General features: G+C 38.0%; 1 protein-coding gene and 1 pseudogene across 2 annotated transcripts; both read left to right on the forward strand.

Annotated features, from left to right (window-relative positions):
• The first annotated feature begins 651 nt into the window (after positions 1–651).
• On the forward strand, positions 652–10,448 carry LOC140573746 (immunoglobulin lambda-1 light chain-like). Of its 2 annotated transcripts, XM_072693278.1 has the most exons (5): positions 652–689; positions 1,236–1,358; positions 1,449–1,774; positions 8,811–8,844; positions 9,911–10,448. In XM_072693278.1, exons 1-5 carry the CDS (start codon positions 680–682, stop codon positions 10,231–10,233), a joined length of 816 nt encoding a protein of 271 aa, XP_072549379.1. In that variant the 5' UTR covers positions 652–679; the 3' UTR covers positions 10,234–10,448. The 2 variants fall into 2 exon arrangements, 1 of the variants encoding a protein (XP_072549379.1); XR_011980678.1 differs by lacking the exons at positions 652–689; positions 1,236–1,358; positions 1,449–1,774 and adding an exon at positions 7,984–8,054 and having other exon boundaries at positions 8,560–8,844; positions 9,911–9,976.
• Positions 10,449–12,120: 1,672 nt separating this feature from the next.
• Positions 12,121–16,710, forward strand: LOC140573751 (immunoglobulin lambda-1 light chain-like; annotated as a pseudogene).
• The last annotated feature ends 1,964 nt before the right edge of the window (positions 16,711–18,674 follow it).

Below are 18,674 nucleotides of genomic sequence, written 5' to 3' on the forward strand. Positions count from 1 at the left end.
GAATAAGAGTGAGAAGGACTAAAAGAGGGAAACAGGTTTCTACAGCATTCTAAAAGGATCAGGAGTTTATAGAAACTCAGTTAAAGGGAGATGTTGTGATATCTATGGTTACTGAGAACGCCACTGAAAATGGGAAAGGATGGTCTACAGCAGATCAGAGTCAGGGATCACTGTCCAGACAAGTGCAGTAAAGAGAGTGAGTTCAAATGGAGTTCTCCTGTGAGAGATTCAGATCTTCAGACTCAGACTAAACTGAACACCAGATAAAAGACTAAAGTTCAGATCAAACCACTGGGAGACTTTTACTGAAGATTTACTGGAACTGATCCAACACACACCGATAAGAGATTACTGAGGGAAAGGTCTTCTAGATATTGATGAGCAGGTTATGAATTTGATCAGTGGGAGGATGTGAGATATTGGGATGTTGATCATCAGTGTTAATGTCACTGAAAATGGATGTAGTTGATTTCAATCATATCTGAGTTACTGATGGATGTGCAGTTAGTTGGAGTAAAAGGAGTGAATGAAGAAGGGCTGGTATGGAGGGGTAATAAAGAGGAGGGGAGCGGGATTTGGTGATGTTGTGAAGAGCTCCATCTGTCAGCAGAAGCGTGAACTGCAGTCTACTGTTCAGCAGGAGAGGGTTTACTCAGCAGTGCAGGAAGACCAGAGTTTGATGTGTTTCAGTAAGATTTGGGTGAATTTGTTCCTTTCTTGGTATTTTCATGTGCTACTTTTAAATCCACTCAAACCCGGCTGTAGAGGGGCAGTGAAGGATCAGAGAGAGGTGCACTGACGTGGAGATTTCCCCAAGAGATGATCCGGTTCACTAGTCAGTGTGTACCTCCTCTCTCACTCAGGATACACCTGCTGGAAGCTCTCTGTAAGATTAGCTTTATGTAAATGAGGAGGTTTCTCTGTGTATCGTCTCAGAATGAGAGAAAAACTAACTCAACGTTTTACTGGTTTAAATGATTTTAATCTGAGAGAACAAAATTTCAAAGGAAATATTTAATATATGTTTATCTAAGAAATATAAATATCATTAATACACAATATGTCCTGATGTAAACTTCAACACTGCTGCTTAACACTCATTAAGTTACTCAATACAGGAGATATCTGATCATCAATCATTTATATATCCTTTCACACATGAGAGTGTGTAGAAGGTCACATGTAGTGTGTAGTCAGCTGACCCCTCCCTCTGCCCCTTCCTGACTCTCTTATAGCTCGTCCCTGCACTCTCTCCTTTATCTGCTCCTCAAGCTGCTCATCTCTTCACTCAGCACAGAGAGCATCACACACTGACAAGATGCTGCCAGCACTCTGCACTCTCTTCACTGCTCTCTCATGTAAGATTTCACAGCACTGGAGCTCCTCAGCACTTGCCTACATCTAATGTGAGCATGAAGAAATGTAACATGATGCTGCTTTTATTGCAGGTGTCAGTGGTGTGACTGTGGTGACACAGAAGCCCCCTGTTCTCACACTGACTAAAGGAGAGAAGACCACTATGCACTGTAATCTGGGGACTGTTACTGATCGTGCTGCTGCTTGGTATAAACAGGTTCCAGGAGGAGCTCCACAGTATGTGTTAATGAACTATCATGGCTTCAGTTCTCCTTACTATGGATCTGGCTTCTCTTCTCCTAAATTCACATCAACACACTCATCTCAATCAGATTACACTTTGATCATCAGTAATGTGGAGGTAGGAGACTCTGCAGTGTATTACTGTGGAACATGGGACACCTCTGTTAGTGAGGGTGTATCACAGTGATTCAGACCATGACAAAAACCTCCTCACTGCTCACATTCACTTCTGCTTTCAGACAACAGTGGAAACAAGAAAACTTCAGCAGAATCCCAGACTACAAGTCTGAACTCAGTTGGATTGAATGAGGTTCATGGTTCAGAGTTTCTCTTCAGTTTTGCTTGAATTCGCTGCCAACAACTAAAACACACCATTATTTTTCTACGGTCATTAAAAAGTGTGTTTTATGGTTAATTATTCCTTTTTTTATTAAAAGAACTTCAGCTACTCTGTCTTTAGTTTTCACTGTAGTGTTTTATAAAAACTAAAAGATAAATCTTATTTCAGATTGGATTAAAATTTGATTGTTATTAATCTGGGACAGTAGACCCCAGTGTAAGGGTTTAACTTCATAAATCCATTTTCAGCTTTAACCCTTGACCAAGTTTCTTATGTTTAGCGTTCACATTTCAAAGTTAGGAGACAAAAGTTTCAGTAAATTTATCACTTTTTCATTAGTTGATTTTGTCCTACAGCTTTTTTCCTCTTCCTCTCTTCAGCATCATCTTGGTTTCTGCATTTGATTTTGGAATGATACAGATCTGATTCCCCTGAAACAGTGAAACTCTTGTCTATAATGAGCTCAGATTATGAGACTTCTGATTAACATGAAATTCCTGTTAGAGACTCTTAACAGAGATCACACAGCACTTAACACGGGGATCAGCTCCATTGTTAGACAACACAATAGTAAAAAAACCACATACATTTAGAATCAATACTTTATTAAAATTACACACTCAGTCACCCTAACACAATGAACACTCCTAGCTGCGTGTGTCAGCTCACACCTCAAACACACAGCAGGCAAAGAAATCTAAATCAGATGACCACAATCTCGTAAAATCAGCTGATCTTCAGTAAAACTGCTGATCATTGTGTGTGTTCAGATGATTGATCTGGAGGATGTCGTTGGGCACTTCTGTTTTCACATTAATTTTGAAACCTGAACATAAATTTAAAGATGTATTTTGTCTCCCTGGTCCAAGATCAGAAGACCAGAATACTATGTTTTTATTATGATCATATTGTGTTTATTAATAATAGTAATAAGGGGGAGTATGTTTTTATTTTTTTAGTTTAAAGGTGTTAAACCCGAACAGCATGTTGGCACCATTTAATGTGTTTAGTTGAGTAGGGTTCACCCAATGAAATTCCTTAAGGTGCTGTGGCTATAGTGTTTAAAAATCTGATCTTTTAGATTTACAGTGTAAACACCAGCTCACAAAAACACTGCAGACCAAAACACAGCACCTGCAAGAAAACATCAGACATTTTAAAGTATTGAGAGGTGTAGATAGTGAGAGAGTAATGACTGCTACAAGATTTTACTTCTAAATTACTGGGAAAGTTTTCCCCACTGGTGCCAATGTTCTTTAACCTCCTTCTGTTCATTAAAATTGGATTTGTGTTCCAGTTTATATGTGACCAGAGCATTGTAGCTCATTAAAAAGTCCTAATAAATGTATCAAATAATTTGATGGCTCCTAAGAATAGAACAGCTTTTCCTTGTTGTTTAGATCCTTTAAAAAGAGCATTTTTGTTTTTACATTTTAACATACTCATTAAATATTTGGTGCCATTTACTACTTTGTCAAATTGTAATGTTTTACAATCACATTTACTTGTAGGGGCACAAAACACTTTGCAGGTCAAAACAACATTGAGTTATTCAATAAAGAATAAAATCCCAAAATTACACAAAGCCCTATAAATAAATAAACTAATGTCACACACTAAACAGCAAAAACTAGAAAATAAGTTATTTTGCAACATGTTTTCTCATTCAGATTGTGGAGGTTAGGGTCCCAGCTGGTTTCAAGGGAAGAGAATCACCATCTCCAACTGCAGAATACGATTCCTCTAAGGATACTTTCCTCAAGAACTGCTTCTAGCTCAGATTTACCTTCATACACGGTACAGACACGCACAGCCGCATCTGAGGGCATCTTATGATCATGTGCCTGATCCCCATTTTACACATTAGTGTCACCCCTTCATTTCTAATGACTGGTTATTTATGACCTAAAACACCAAATGTGCACAAATGTGTAAATGTATGTTCAGCACAAATAGTGTGTGAAAACCATATACACTCATAACACAAATTAACTACATTTTTCAGAGAGAAAATCTGAAACAGTCAGATGGAAACACACAAAGAGAGCTGAGAATATTTTAATTGAAGGGAAACTTGTACCTCTTGAAAGATCATTTTAGTCTTATAAAACTTAATCAAGTTACAACAGTATGATCTCATTATAATAAATGATCCAGATCAAATGGGAACACATGTACCACTAAGTGTGCTCACATTTGATAACACCCATTTGTTAAATGACATTACACCTTAGAAATATAACTATGAAGGAATGATCATGTGACATTAGCAAATGAATTGGCAAATTCAGAGCAGTGCTGAAAAACACCTCACACATTGAGGTTTCTCACATTTCCAAAACATAATCCCATTTAGACCTTCATTACTACCTTAATACTTAAATACTGAAAACAGCTGTTTCACAGCTAGGTTACTCCACATTTCTCATTTTATTAAAACATTTAACCAATTCTACAGTGCAAAATAAAACGAACAACCAAGATCATTTGTGCTTGTATATGACTAGTAACTACAGCCCATAATTTACTACATCACAGAAAAACTACCCATTAATACGCATTTAATGTTAATACATATTCTATGGAATGTCATTTAATTTACACCGTTACTTGACATTGACCATTACCCAGTACTAATTGCCCATTACACGGTACAGTTTTCCTTACCTTTTACAGCCCTGTAAGCTAGCTTTCAGAAGAAAAAGGTAAACAGATAAAAGAAAGACTACAGCACCATCCAGAGTAAGAAATGGCAACAAGTATGACAAACATGAAAAAACACCACAATCATTTTCTATAACAGAACATCTGAGTGAAGTCCCTCATTTATAAATACACAAATGATACATCAACTAATTAGTCTTTAGATACATTTCAGTCCAATTATTAATATTAAATATATTTTGAAAAGCAGTCAAAAACAATGGGATGAGGAGAGATCCAGCCCCCTCCCTCAGTTCCTTATGAAAGCCTCCTCCACTCTCTCCTCTCTTCATCCTCCACTCTGTTCATCACTCTGCTGATCACACAGACATCATGCTGGCCACCCTCTGTGCTCTCCTCCCTGCTCTGGCATGTAAGAGATCTCCTCCTGCTTCTCTCTTTACATTGATGGGTTTGTTTGTTTCTGATTGTGTTTAAAATTATATTGATGATCATCAGCTCCAATGTTGCTTTATGTTTTAGGGGTCAGAAAATTATTGAATTAAATTATAGAGTACCGTGTCATAAACAACCCCCGACTCACCACGACCAACACACGTTACTAGTTATTGATGCAATACAAAAAGATACTACCAAAAAACAGCACACATTCAATCGGGTAGTAGCTCTAAATTAGTGAAATAAGAAATAAAGGGCTGCCATTTGTGAGGTCTGATTGTTATTTAATCTATTTATTATAACCGACTGAACTCTGGATATAAAGAAGAATGAGAAAATACTCTCTAGAATCTAAAAGCTCTCTTTTTCCTGATATAGTTGATTAAGGAGAGTCACTACAGATACTTTTGGATATTATGGGCTTCACTTCCACTGTTACTTGAATAAGATATTGAGCGTAACTCAGAACTTACTCTTAAGTATAGTTTTCTGTAGCTTTTCCAGGTCTGATTATTACAGTAAGCAAAGATCAAACATCATGCAGTTCTCCAACACAAACACAGTGACACAACTAAGAAAACACATGGTGGGGCTTTCTGCTCAGTGTGTCCTCTATTTATTTCTATATCTCAGGAGTCGTCATGTGAGGCTGCTGTTGTTGAAAAGCTGTTTGCCTCATAGTAATAAATCATGCTTTCTCTCACGTGATTCACTGCAGTGTTATATGTGTGGTGTTGAACTAGATAACGAGTTTTGCTGGTATTTGTATTAATTACTGTTCATGAGGAAGATCAGAGCTGTAAGAGTGAAGGAACCAATGAAAAGCATTATCTAGCATGTCTTCTAGTCCTGCATCTTCACTGAGCTCATCACAATATTGTCATGGCGTGTCAAGCCAGACCAAGATGGGACGAACACTCGCAGAGATGAAGTCAAAGCAAGCAGATTTATTAACACAATAAGAAACAAAAAGGGACAAGTGAGGAAAAAAAAGCAGCAAACTATGCACAACAGTGATCAACTGAACACCTGAACGTGGCAAACAAGAGGGAGAACCAAAAACGAACCTGGGACTGGGAGTTGAGCTGGCTCCAGCAGCGCTATGATGACTAAGGGGGGAGTTGGGGGACCAGCTACTGAGCTACAACGGCTAGGCCGACCAGACCCGGAACCGCAGCGTGCTGCCGTGAGCGAGGGTCGCCTAGCTGGGACGTGGGTAGTCAGAGAATCCGGACTGTGAACGAGCGAGCCTCGCAGAAAACGTGGATAGCAGGGTGACCTGCTCCTAAAGGAGAACACCGAGCCGAAGCTGACCTCAACACACCTCTAACAGTGCGGGGAACCTCAATGTCCCAAACGATACAATTCTCGACACCGAATGGCGCCGTCGAGGCTTCTTAATACCCCCCAATCCCAGGTGTAACTCATGAACCAAATGAACATGAAACGAGACACTGAATCAAACACATGAACACAAATGAACATGAACCGATACGATGAACCAAACACATGAACACAAATGAACATGAACCGATACGATAAATCTAACACATGAACACAAATGAACATGAACCGATACGATGAATCAAACACATGAACACAGATGAACATGAACCGATACGATGAATCCAACACATGAACACAAATGAACATGAACCGATACGATGAACCAAACACATGAACACAAATGAACATGAACCGATACGATGAACCAAACACATGAACACAAATGAACATGAACCGATACAATGAAACAAACACATGAACACAAATAAACATGAAACGAGAAACTGAATTAAACACATGAACACAAATGAACATGAACCGATACGATGAACCAAACACATGAACGAAAACGAAGCAGAAGTCCTTATTTGGGCCTGTGGGCAACGGCTCGGAATCGTCCCGGGGGAGGTCGCGATATCGAGGGGCTGACAAATATTAATATTTTATATAAATCATCAACATGGAGAAGTTCATGTGACGAGGCTGTAGTACTTTATTCTCCGGAAACTCGACTCTGCATTTCACTATTTACAATTTCAGTGCAGCCAATTGCCCCAGTTTTGCTTTCTGAACAGATCTAAATGCTCAATGTTCAGTTCTTTTACTTTGTACTAATCAGACAAAACATTAAAAGTGAAGAGAATAACACTGATTATGTTCATATAAAGATTCCTGTAAAGGGGTGAGGTTTACTAGACATCAAGTAAACAGCCAGTTCTTGAAGTTAAACTGTTGGAAGCAGGAAAAATGGACAAGCATAAGAATCTGAGTGACTTTGAGAAGAGGCACAGTGTGATGACCGGGTCAGAGGCTTTGTGGAGTGACTGAACATATCAGAACTGTTTCTGCAATATTAGGCAGGTGGTTTTAATGTTATGGCTCATGGGTGTAAATCTCGGGTTTACATCACACAGCATGTTTCTGTACGCCAGGTTTCTAAGAATGTAATTTCCAAAAATGAAAAAACAATATAGAGAATAAAACTAAAATTTGACAGCATGAACAAACAGCAAATTTTCATTTGACATAAGTATTCAACATTGGATTTATCATGGTAATTATTATTTTCTATAATATTGAGTGAAATCTGTCATTCATAAATTAATTACATTAACAAATTGGTCCAATTTTTAAAACGACTGATTTTAGAGGAAGTGTCACCATCTCTTATGTTAGTAATAGAGAACAATAAACTGTATTCAAGTAATGAAAACTGTACATATATGTATATGATCCTCAGAATATGAATATATATGCTACAATACAAACAGAACCAAGCACTAGTTAAAGCTATTCTACCATATTTAAGATAAGATGAGATTCATCTCCAGTTCAGTGAACAAAGTCACAGCTGATTGGTTGATGTGGGATCCAGTCCCCTCCCTCAGTTCCTTATGAAAGCCTCCTCCACTCTCTCCTCTCTTCATCCTCCACTCTGTTCATCACTCTGCTGATCACACAGACATCATGCTGGCCACCCTCTGTGCTCTCCTCCCTGCTCTGGCATGTAAGAGATCTCCTCCTGCTTCTCTCTTTACATTGATGGGTTTGTTTGTTTCTGATTGTGTTTAAAATGATATTGATGATCATCAGCTCCAATGTTGCTTTATGTTTTAGGGGTCAGTTCACAGAAAGTTCTGACACAGACCCCTTCAGTTCTGACAGACCAGGGCAGAACTGTCAGCATGGACTGTAACATCGCTAAAGATGAAGGCTATTATGTCTACTGGTATAAACAAGTTCCACAAGCAGCTCCTCAGTTTGTGTTGAGGTTTTATCATTCTCACGGCTCTCCTGATCAATATGGAGCTGATTTTCCATCTGCACGCTTCACATCTAAAGCCTCTTCAAACATCGACTACCAGCTAATAATCAGTAATGTGGAGGTAGGAGACTCTGCAGTGTATTACTGTGGAACAAGGGACAGCTCTGCTAGCTCAGCTGTATCACAGTGACTGAGAACGTGACAAAAACCTCCTCACTGCTCACCTTCACTTCTCCATTTTATTCAGCACATTTCTCAGCTGGAGCAGAAAGGTGGGGGTAATAGGTGCAGTTCTCTTGAGCAGGACGTGTGAAGAAATCCCAGGAGAACAGAGATGTGGAGTTCACAGAGAGGGAAATGGGATGTGGAAGGACTCGGTGCTGATCATAGACAGTAGAAGAGAGAGCTGAAGTCTAGAGGACGTTTCAGTTCCGCTACTTTCACTTCTGAAACTGAGGAGGTTTTTGTACGGGTGAGGATATGAAGTGAAGCACTGTGGTATTCGGCCAAGGAACAAAGCTGATCGTCACTGGTAAGAAACACTTCTCTTCATCTACATTACACTGCTTCACTAATATTTTATTAAATATTCAAGTATTACCTAAAATATGGATTTAGTTTGACTAATTGTAAAAAGCTTGGCTTGTAATGTGAATATTAAACTATTCAACTATCCTCAAATGTTCTTTTATGAATTTATACTGTGTGATTTATAGTCTGCAGAGTTTTCTGTAAAAAATATTGTTGTGGAAAACTTCAAATATGCTGTGTTATTCAAATGCTTTATTGAAATGATTATATTGATTCTGGGTGAATTAAAAGTATACCTTTTTATAAAATGTGTTTTAAATGAATTAGTACAGAATTATTGATAACTGAAATCTATTTGATCTGTTTAATTTAATACAAAGAGGAGAGTACAGTAGTCTACAGTCATACTCAGTGAACTTCAGTGAAATAATAACACATATTAATAAAAGTATCTTTCCTTAAACAATTACAAAAATATCAGTTTAGAAAACAACTGAAGTATTGATCAACATGGAATAGTGAAACTGCAGCGTCGGTCAGCAAATGACCTGAACTTTATTAGGTCCTGATCTTCTCTGTTGAGCAAATTACTGCTGTTCTACAGAAACCTAATATCTCCAATATGGCAACTTTTCATGAGATGGAAAAACCTTAAATGGAAGCAAATATAAAACTATTTTATTTCATGTAATTCTGGACCTTTTTTGTTGTATTTGTCTGATCATCATGAACTTTTGTCAAATGAACAACTGCCAGTTTCAAATAATGTCATAAAGTGCAAACAATGGAGATAGAAGGTTTCGGGTTACAGTGATAAAATATAATCTGTTAAATTGGATTAAATGTTGGTCTAATTTTTGTTAAATGATTATTTAATTACTCTTTCTCTCATTTGTCACTTTGAAATATCCAGTAAATTAAACCAAGAAAAAGTTAAAATTATTCAAGTTCATTTTCTCCATATTTTTGACTTGAAATGAAAGCTAATTAAAACCTAAAAAACTCTTCTGATTTTCTTATTTTACATTTATATGAAATAATTTATTCCTTCCTTTTTCTGTGATCAGACTCTGCTGTTCCTCCTCCTGTTCTGACCATCTTCCCTCCGTCCAGTGAAGAGCTGAAGTCTAACAAAGCCACTCTAGTGTGTGTGGTCAGTGACCTGTCCACTGGTTTTGCTGATGTTCGTTGGCTGGTGGGCGGAAACCCGGTCAGCAGTGGAGTGACCACTGGCTCTGCAGAGCAGCAGCCCAATAAGAAATTCCGACTGAGCAGCTATTTGAGCATTGAGAGATCAGAGTGGGATAAAGATAAAGACATAACATGTGAAGTGTCTGCTGCCTCAAAAGCTACCAGTAAAAAGATGAAGAAGTCTGAATGCACGGACTGACCCTGATCAGATCTGCTCCACCTTCATCCTGCTCTTCTTCAAACTAGCAGTCATTACTTGGCAGTGCTGAATAGAAACAGTAGTTTAGTGTGTAGTGAAAGAATGCTGATTTCATCAACACACACTGGATCATCTCCTGCTTACGTAGTCCTTCATCTTTTCTGCTGTACAATAAAGTTGTTTGATGAAGTTTAATAAAATGCAGAAGTTCAAAACTGTTGCTGTGCATTTTTCATGCTGATGGAGAAAACAGTCTCCTATTCTAGACATTATATCAGAGCAGAATCAAACACACTGAGCTGGAAAGAATAAGAGTGAGAAGGACTAAAAGAGGGAAACAGGTTTCTACAGCATTCTAAAAGGATCAGGAGTTTATAGAAACTCAGTTACAGGGAGATGTTGTGATATCTATGATTACTGAGAATGCCACTGAAAATGGGAAAGGATGGTCTACAGCAGATCAGAGTCAGGGATCACTGTCCAGACAAGTGCAGTAAAGAGAGTGAGTTCAAATGGAGTTCTCCTGTGAGAGATTCAGATCTTCAGACTCAGACTAAACTGAACACGAGCTAAAAGACTGAAGTTCAGATCAAACCACTGGGAGACCTTTACTGAAGATTTACTGGAACTGATCCAACACACACAGATAAGAGATTACTGAGGGAAACGTCTTCTAGATATTGATAAGCAGGTTATGAGTTTGATCAGTGGGAGGATGTGAGATATTGGGATGTTGATCATCAGTGTTAATGTCACTGAAAATGGATGTAGTTGATTTCAATCATATATGAGTTACTGATGGATGTGCAGTTAGTTGGAGTAAAAGGAGTGAATGAAGAAGGGCTGGTATGGAGGGGTAATAAAGTGGAGGGGAGCGGGATTTGGTGATGTTGTGAAGAGCTTCATCTGTCAGCAGAAGCGTGAACTGCAGACTACTGTTCAGCAGAAGAGGGTTTACTCAGCAGTGCAGGAAGACCAGAGTTTGATGTGTTTCAGTGAGATTTGGGGGAATTTGCTCCTTTCTTGGTATTTTCATGTGCTACTTTTAAATCCACTCAATTTGTACTTTTTCCTCAGTTCTGTTTGAATCACTTCAGTTTAGTTCCTCATTTCATTTTGGGTTTCATTTCATTCTGTTCTGTTGGTGAGAGAATCTGAACTGCTGTGCTGTTGTTCACATCTCTCCCTGTTTCATTCAGTCATAATAATTCTACAACACTTTTATTTACTCCAATACAGTTGAATCTACTGGTTGAATGAATAATGAAGCTGATTAATGAAGTATGATCAGATTATTGGACTCAGTGTTTCTCCCTCGGGTGTTTTATCTGACTGACAGACTCTGTAGTGGATTTCTGTTAAAGTGAATGTGAGAGGAGAGGCTGTAGGGGGCAGTGAAGGATCAGAGAGAGGTGCACTGACGTGGAAATTTCCCCAAGAGATGATCCGGTTCACTAATCAGTGTGTACCTCCTCTCTCACTCAGGATACACCTGCTGGAAGCTCTCTGTAATTTTAGCTTCATGTAAATGAGGAGGTTTCTCTGTGTATCGTCTCAGAATGAGAGAAAAACAAACTCACTGTTTTACTGGTTTAAATGATTTTAATCTGAGAGAACAAAATTTAAAAGGAAATATTTAATATATATTTATCTTAGAAATATAAATATCATTAATACACAATATGTCCTGATGTAAACTTCAACACTGCTGTTTAACATCAGTCTCATTAAGTTACTCCATACAGGAGATATCTGATCATCAATCATTTATATATCCTTTCACACATGAGAGTGTGTAGAAGGTCACATATAGTGTGTAGTCAGCTGACCCCTCCCTCTGCCCCCTCCTGACTCTCTTATAGCTCGTCCCTGCACTCTCTCCTTTATCTGCTCCTCAAGCTGCTCATCTCTTCACTCAGCACAGAGAGCATCACACACTGACAAGATGCTGTCAGCACTCTGCACTCTCTTCACTGCTCTCTCATGTAAGATTTCACAGCACTGGAGCTCCTCAGCACTTGCCTACATCTAATGTGAGCATGAAGAAATGTAACATGATGCTGCTTTTATTGCAGGTGTCAGTGGTGTGACTGTGGTGACACAGAAGCCCCCTGTTCTCACACCGACTAAAGGAGAGAAGACCACTATGCACTGTAATCTGGGGACTGTTACTAATAGCGGAGTTCGATGGTATAAACAGGTTCCAGGAGGAGCTCCACAGTTTGTGTTACACAATTATCACAGCTGGAGTTCTCTTCGCTATGGATCTGGCTTCTCTTCTCCTAAATTCACATCAACACACTCATCTCAATCAGATTATACTTTGATCATCAGTAATGTGGATGTAGGAGACTCTGCAGTGTATTACTGTGGAACATGGGACACCTCTGTTAGTGAGGCTGTATCACAGTGATTCAGACCATGACAAAAACCTCCTCACTGCTCACATTCACTTCTGCTTTTAGACAACAGTGAAAACATGAGAACTTCAGCAGAATCTCAGACAACAAGTGTGAACTAAATAGAATATAAAATAAATAAGATATATATACTGTCTCTTTACTTTATTTTGGTTTGCTAGTGAATGATGTATTATAAAACATCACCTTTGTTCTGTCTTTAATTTTCTAAAGGATGTTTAAAATGATGTTTGAGAGATTTTAGGCTGCATGCAGTGAAATTTTATGCAATCAGCAATCAAGCTGGATGGCAACAAAGAAGAGAATAGGACAAAACATGACCACTTCCTGCTTTGACTTAAAATATAGTGAACAAAAAAAAGGAAAAGAGTCAAGCCAAAAAAACGCCTCTGATCTGTAAACAAAATACATCGGATAGTGCACGCCTTCTAGCCAAGGGAACTAAACAGAGAATGGTGTTGTATGTATTTTCACCTTTCTTACCTATTTGAATCCACTGGTGGCACAATCAATCAAACCTCAAAGTTAACAGTAAGTAAATACCAGACAGGGAACGTGTTTTATCATTTAACACAAATCGATCTAAACTAATAATACATAAATTATTAATATACAGCCTTCATACTATAAATGAATATTTTGTTTTGTTCAAATAAAAATAAATTTCAAAACAACATGTAATTTAGCTCTAAGTGTGCCAGACTGACTCTAGAAGCACCTTCAGCACAAGAAATGTAATCAAATGGGTTTCACTATGATCACTATGAACAAAGCATTGGATGGAGTGGTGTATACAGTACACTGACAAATGACTCTGGTAGTAGAACCCTATTCTGTAGAGTCATTAATTATGCTGTACTCTGTAACAGTTTGATTGACTAATCTGAGTTTGTCTGATGTCAGCAGAACACTACCTACTGAACTGCATGATGTCAACAAGTTGGTTGGACGATTTTCTAGGTTTTGGGCTCAGATCTCTTAATTCATAATCAATATGCAGAAGGCCATTTCTTGTTCCAGCATCAATGTGTACATGTGCACATAAAGACAAGGTTGATGTAGAGGAATTAAACTGGTTTGCAGAGATCACTGACCTTAACTACGCTGAACACCCTTAGAATGAACTAGAACATTGATTGTAAAACCAGGCAAATGTCGCTCCTTATATCCAACATCAGAAACTGACCTCAGAAATGTTGTGAAAAGTCAAGCCAGAAGAGTTGAGGCTGTTAAAGTTACAAAGGGAGGTCCAACTGTATATTATTGTCCATGGTCTTAATCTGGGATATCCATCAAGTTCATTTAAGAATGATGGTCAAATATCCACATACTTTTGTACAATTTTGTGTTCAGTTTTGGTAAATGCTTGAAAGAAAATCACAGGTCACACAAATCTTACAAATAATTTTTAACAAGATCATATTATTGATGCACTGAATAGGATTACTGTCCTTTAAAGTAAAGAAAAGATGATTGGCTGATTAGAGAGCCAGCCTTCTCCCTCAGCTCTTTATAAAAGCCTCCTCCACTCTCTCCTCTCTTCATCCTCCACTCTGTTCATCACTCTGCTGATCACACAGACATCATGCTGGCCACCCTCTGTGCTCTCCTCCCTGCTCTGGCATGTAAGAGATCTCCTCCTGCTTCTCTCTTTACATTGATGGGTTTGTTTGTTTCTGATTGTGTTTAAAATGATATTGATGATCATCAGCTCCAATGTTGCTTTGTTTTAGGGGTCAGTTCACAGAGAGTTCTGACACAGACCCCTTCAGTTCTGACAGATCAGGGCAGAACTGTCAGCATGGGCTGTAACATAACTAAAGATGAAGGCCAGTATGTTGTCTGGTATAAACAAGTTCCACAAGCAGCTCCTCAGTTTGTGTTGAGGTTTTATCATTCTCACGGCTCTCCTGATCAATATGGAGCTGATTTTCCATCTGCACGCTTCACATCTAAAGCCTCTTCAAACATTGACTACTAGTTAATAATCAATAATGTGGAGGAAGGAGACTCTGCAGTGTATTACTGTGAAACATGGGACAGCTCTGGAACTGTTTTGCTATCACAGTGACTGAGAGCGTGACAAAAATCTCCTCACTGCTCACCTTCACTTCTCCATTTCATTCAGCACATTTCTCAGCTGGAGCAGAAAGGTGGGGGTAATAGGTGCAGTTCTCTTGAGCAGGACGTGTGAAGAAATCCCAGGAGAACAGAGATGTGGAGTTCACAGAGAGGGAAATGGGATGTGGAAGGACTCAGTGCTGATCATAGACAGTAGAAGAGAGAGCTGAAGTCTAGAGGACGTTTCAGTTCCGCTACTTTCACTTCTGAAACTGAGGAGGTTGTTGTACGGGTGAGGATATGAAGTGAAGCACTGTGGTATTCGGCCAAGGAACAAAGCTGATCGTCACTGGTAAGAAACACTTCTCTTCATCTACATTACACTGCTTCACTAATATTTTATTAAATATTCAAATATTACCTAAAATATGAAATTAGTTTGACTTGTTTTAAATTGTGAAAAAGCTTGGCTTGTAATATGATTATTAAACCATTCAACTATCCTCAAATGTTCTATGCATTTAGGTCTATGAATGTGTACTGTGTGTTTTATCGTCTGCAGAGTTTTCTGAAAAGAAATATTGTGGGTTATTTAAATATGCTGCATTATTCAAATGCTTTATTTAAAATTATTTTATTGATTGTGGTGAAGTAAAATTATACCCTCTATATTTTAAATTATTTTATTGATTGTGATGAAATAAAATTATACCTTCTATAAAATATCGTTTTAAATCAATTAGTACAGAATTATTGATAACTGAAATCTATTTGATCTATTTAATTTAATACAAAGAGGAGAGTACAGTAGTCTACAGTCATACTCAGTGAACTTCAGTGAAATAACACATATTAATAAAAGTATCTTTCCTAAAACAAATACAAAAATATTAGTTTAGAAAACAACTAAATTATTGATCAACATGGAATAGTGGAACTGCAGTATCGGTCAGCAAATGACCTGAACTTTATTAGGTGCTGATCTTCTCTGTTCAGCAAATTACTGCTGTTGTGCAAAAACCTAATATCGCCAAAATGGAAACTTAATAGGAGGAGAAAAAACCTTTAATGGAAGTAAATATATAAATATTTTATTCCAAGTCATTCTGGACATTTTTGTATTTGTCTTTGTCTGATCATCATGAACATCTGACAAAAACAACAACTGCCAGTTTCAAATAATGTCCACAATGATTAATTTTGATGAAATGTTGATCTAATTTTTTGTTAATTATTAATTTGTTACTTAATTTATCTTTCTTTTGTTTGTCAGATTGAAATATCCAGTTAAATAAACAGTTGAAAATTTTTGTTGTTGTTAAAATGAAAAAATTTTCTCCATATTCTGCTTTTTCTGTCTTAAAATGTAAATTAATATAAAGACTTAAAACGTCTATTTTTCTCTCTGATATTCCTTTTATTTATTAAATAATTTCTTCCTCTTTCTCTCTCTGATCAGACTCTGCTGTTCCTCCTCCTGTTCTGACCATCTTCCCTCCGTCCAGTGAAGAGCTGAAGTCTAACAAAGCCACTCTAGTGTGTGTGGTCAGTGACCTGTCCACTGGTTTTGCTGATGTGCGTTGGCTGGTGGGCGGAAACCCGGTCAGCAGTGGAGTGACCACTGGCTCTGCAGAGCAGCAGCCCAATAAGAAATTCCGACTGAGCAGCTATTTGAGCATTGAGAGATCAGAGTGGGATAAAGATAAAGACATAACATGTGAAGTGTCTGCTGCCTCAAAAGCTACCAGTAAAAAGATGAAGAAGTCTGAATGCACGGACTGACCCTGATCAGATCTGCTCCACCTTCATCCTGCTCTTCTTCAAACTAACAGTCATTACTTGGCAGTGCTGAATAGAAACAGTAGTTTAGTGTGTAGTGAAAGAATGCTGATTTCATCAACACACACTGGATCATCTCCTGCTTACATAGTCCTTCATCTTTTCTGCTGTACAATAAAGTTGTTTGATGAAGTTTAATAAAATGCAGAAGTTTAAAACTGTTGCTGTCCATTTTTCATGCTGATGGAGAAAACAGTCTCCTATTCTAGACATTATATCAGAGAGACTTCAGCACAGAAGCAGCAGAATCAAACACACTGAGCTGGAAAGAATAAGAGTGAGAAGTTTTGTCACGTAATTATCCTTCAACAACAGTTCCAACAGAACACAGTGTTTCTCCCTCTGGTGTTTTATCTGACTGACAGACTCTGTAGTGTATTTCTGTTAAAGTGAATGTGAGAGGAGAGGCTGTAGGGGGCAGTGAAGGATAAGAGAGAGGTGCACTGATGTTGAGATGATCCGGTTCACTAATCAGTGTGTACCTCCTCTCTCACTCAGGATACACCTGCTGGAAGCTCTCTGTAATTTTAGCTTTATGTAAATGAGGAACGTGTTAATGGTTGAACGCATGCATGCATTTTCTTATAATATATCAGTGTAGCTTTGAGAACTTTAACCTTGATCACAATGAAGGCCAGATACAGAAGCTTTAATGATGAAAATGCTTCAGTAACTTTTTAATAGATAAATGGATGATCAGTCATTGGGCTGGATTTATCAGTCATCGAGCTAAGAGAGTGGTAGCTGTGTGTGTAAGAACGAGAGAGAGAGATAAGGGGGTAAGGAAAGGAGAGTTACTCTGTATACCTTCACATTCAATCCAAATTTATAGTCAGAAGGCAAGAATTGGGATTATTGACGTATAACTTTGGAACTGTGGAAACATTTCTGCAGATTTCTTTAAAATACAAAAGTGAGTCTCCTGAAAAGAATGAAAGCTGTAATAAATGTGTAAACTGTAATAAAAGCTGTAATAAAAGAGTGTGGACACTTCACAGAAACAGTTGATACTGTAATTATCTATTAATATATCTGTAAGAATTTTCGTATCTAGCAGTTGGATATGGTTAAGACTGTAAATAAGCTTAGTGAGCTATTTATTAAACAACACATCTAACAATGTGGAATAACAGACTTTTGGTAAGGCTGCTGAACTACGCCCAAAGCCAGAGACACTGATGTGTATATAGCCACTAGATGGCAGCCATACCCAAGCACACAGACACGCTGAGATTATCACGCTGAAAATGTAGCAACATAAATATCACATATAATTGTTTTGTCAGAAATGGTTGCAATTGCTCCATGAAGACAGTAGCGTGTAAAAACAGTGTGCAATCATACAACTATATCAAAAGTTACTATAGTAAATTGATCATGGTTTTCAAACTTGTGGTGGACATAAGTATCCTACATGTAATAAAAGTTTTTACTGTCAACTATTGCTCAGTTGTTCCTTATATTGTGTTGCAGTTTTACGAATAGACCACTTCTGCTGATTCATGCTGTTTTTAACAAGGTAACCCCTCAAAATTGTGATCTGGTCCTTGTGAAACCAGGCTTTCCTAAATTTGACCTTACCTGCCAGTATATAAGAGCATGGAACACAGATCAGACAGAGCATGGTAACATGTGTAGCATGCACACAGTTCATATATGAACTAATAGACTGGCTAGAGGAATCTTTTTCTTATAATATCTCAGTGTAGCTTCGAGAATTTTTAGCCTCAAACACGGCAACTATTATTTAAAAAATGCTTTTAAAAGGAGAGCAAGAGAAACCCACATCGACAGATTTCTTAGATTCTGGTTAGGGTAAAAGAGTTGCATTTATAAAGGTGTGAATCATAGTGTATGCAATAAAATGTAGGGCTAACTGTTGTACATATTGAATATTCTAATACATAAGCTAGTGGTTTGTGCGGTGTAGTGGGTAACAGTATTGCCCTTCTTGTTGCAGACTGCTTTTTGACTCACCGGTAAGGCAAGCACACCACACTTCAATAACATAAAGGATAAAAAGGATAAAGGTGCACGTATTCGTCACTGTACAGTGTGGACTGTACAGCGAAATGTGTCCTCCGCATTTAACCCATCTGGTAGTGAACACACTCACACACA

This window comes from Salminus brasiliensis, chromosome 12, assembly GCF_030463535.1.
Source record: "Salminus brasiliensis chromosome 12, fSalBra1.hap2, whole genome shotgun sequence".
Lineage (NCBI taxonomy): Eukaryota > Metazoa > Chordata > Actinopteri > Characiformes > Bryconidae > Salminus > Salminus brasiliensis.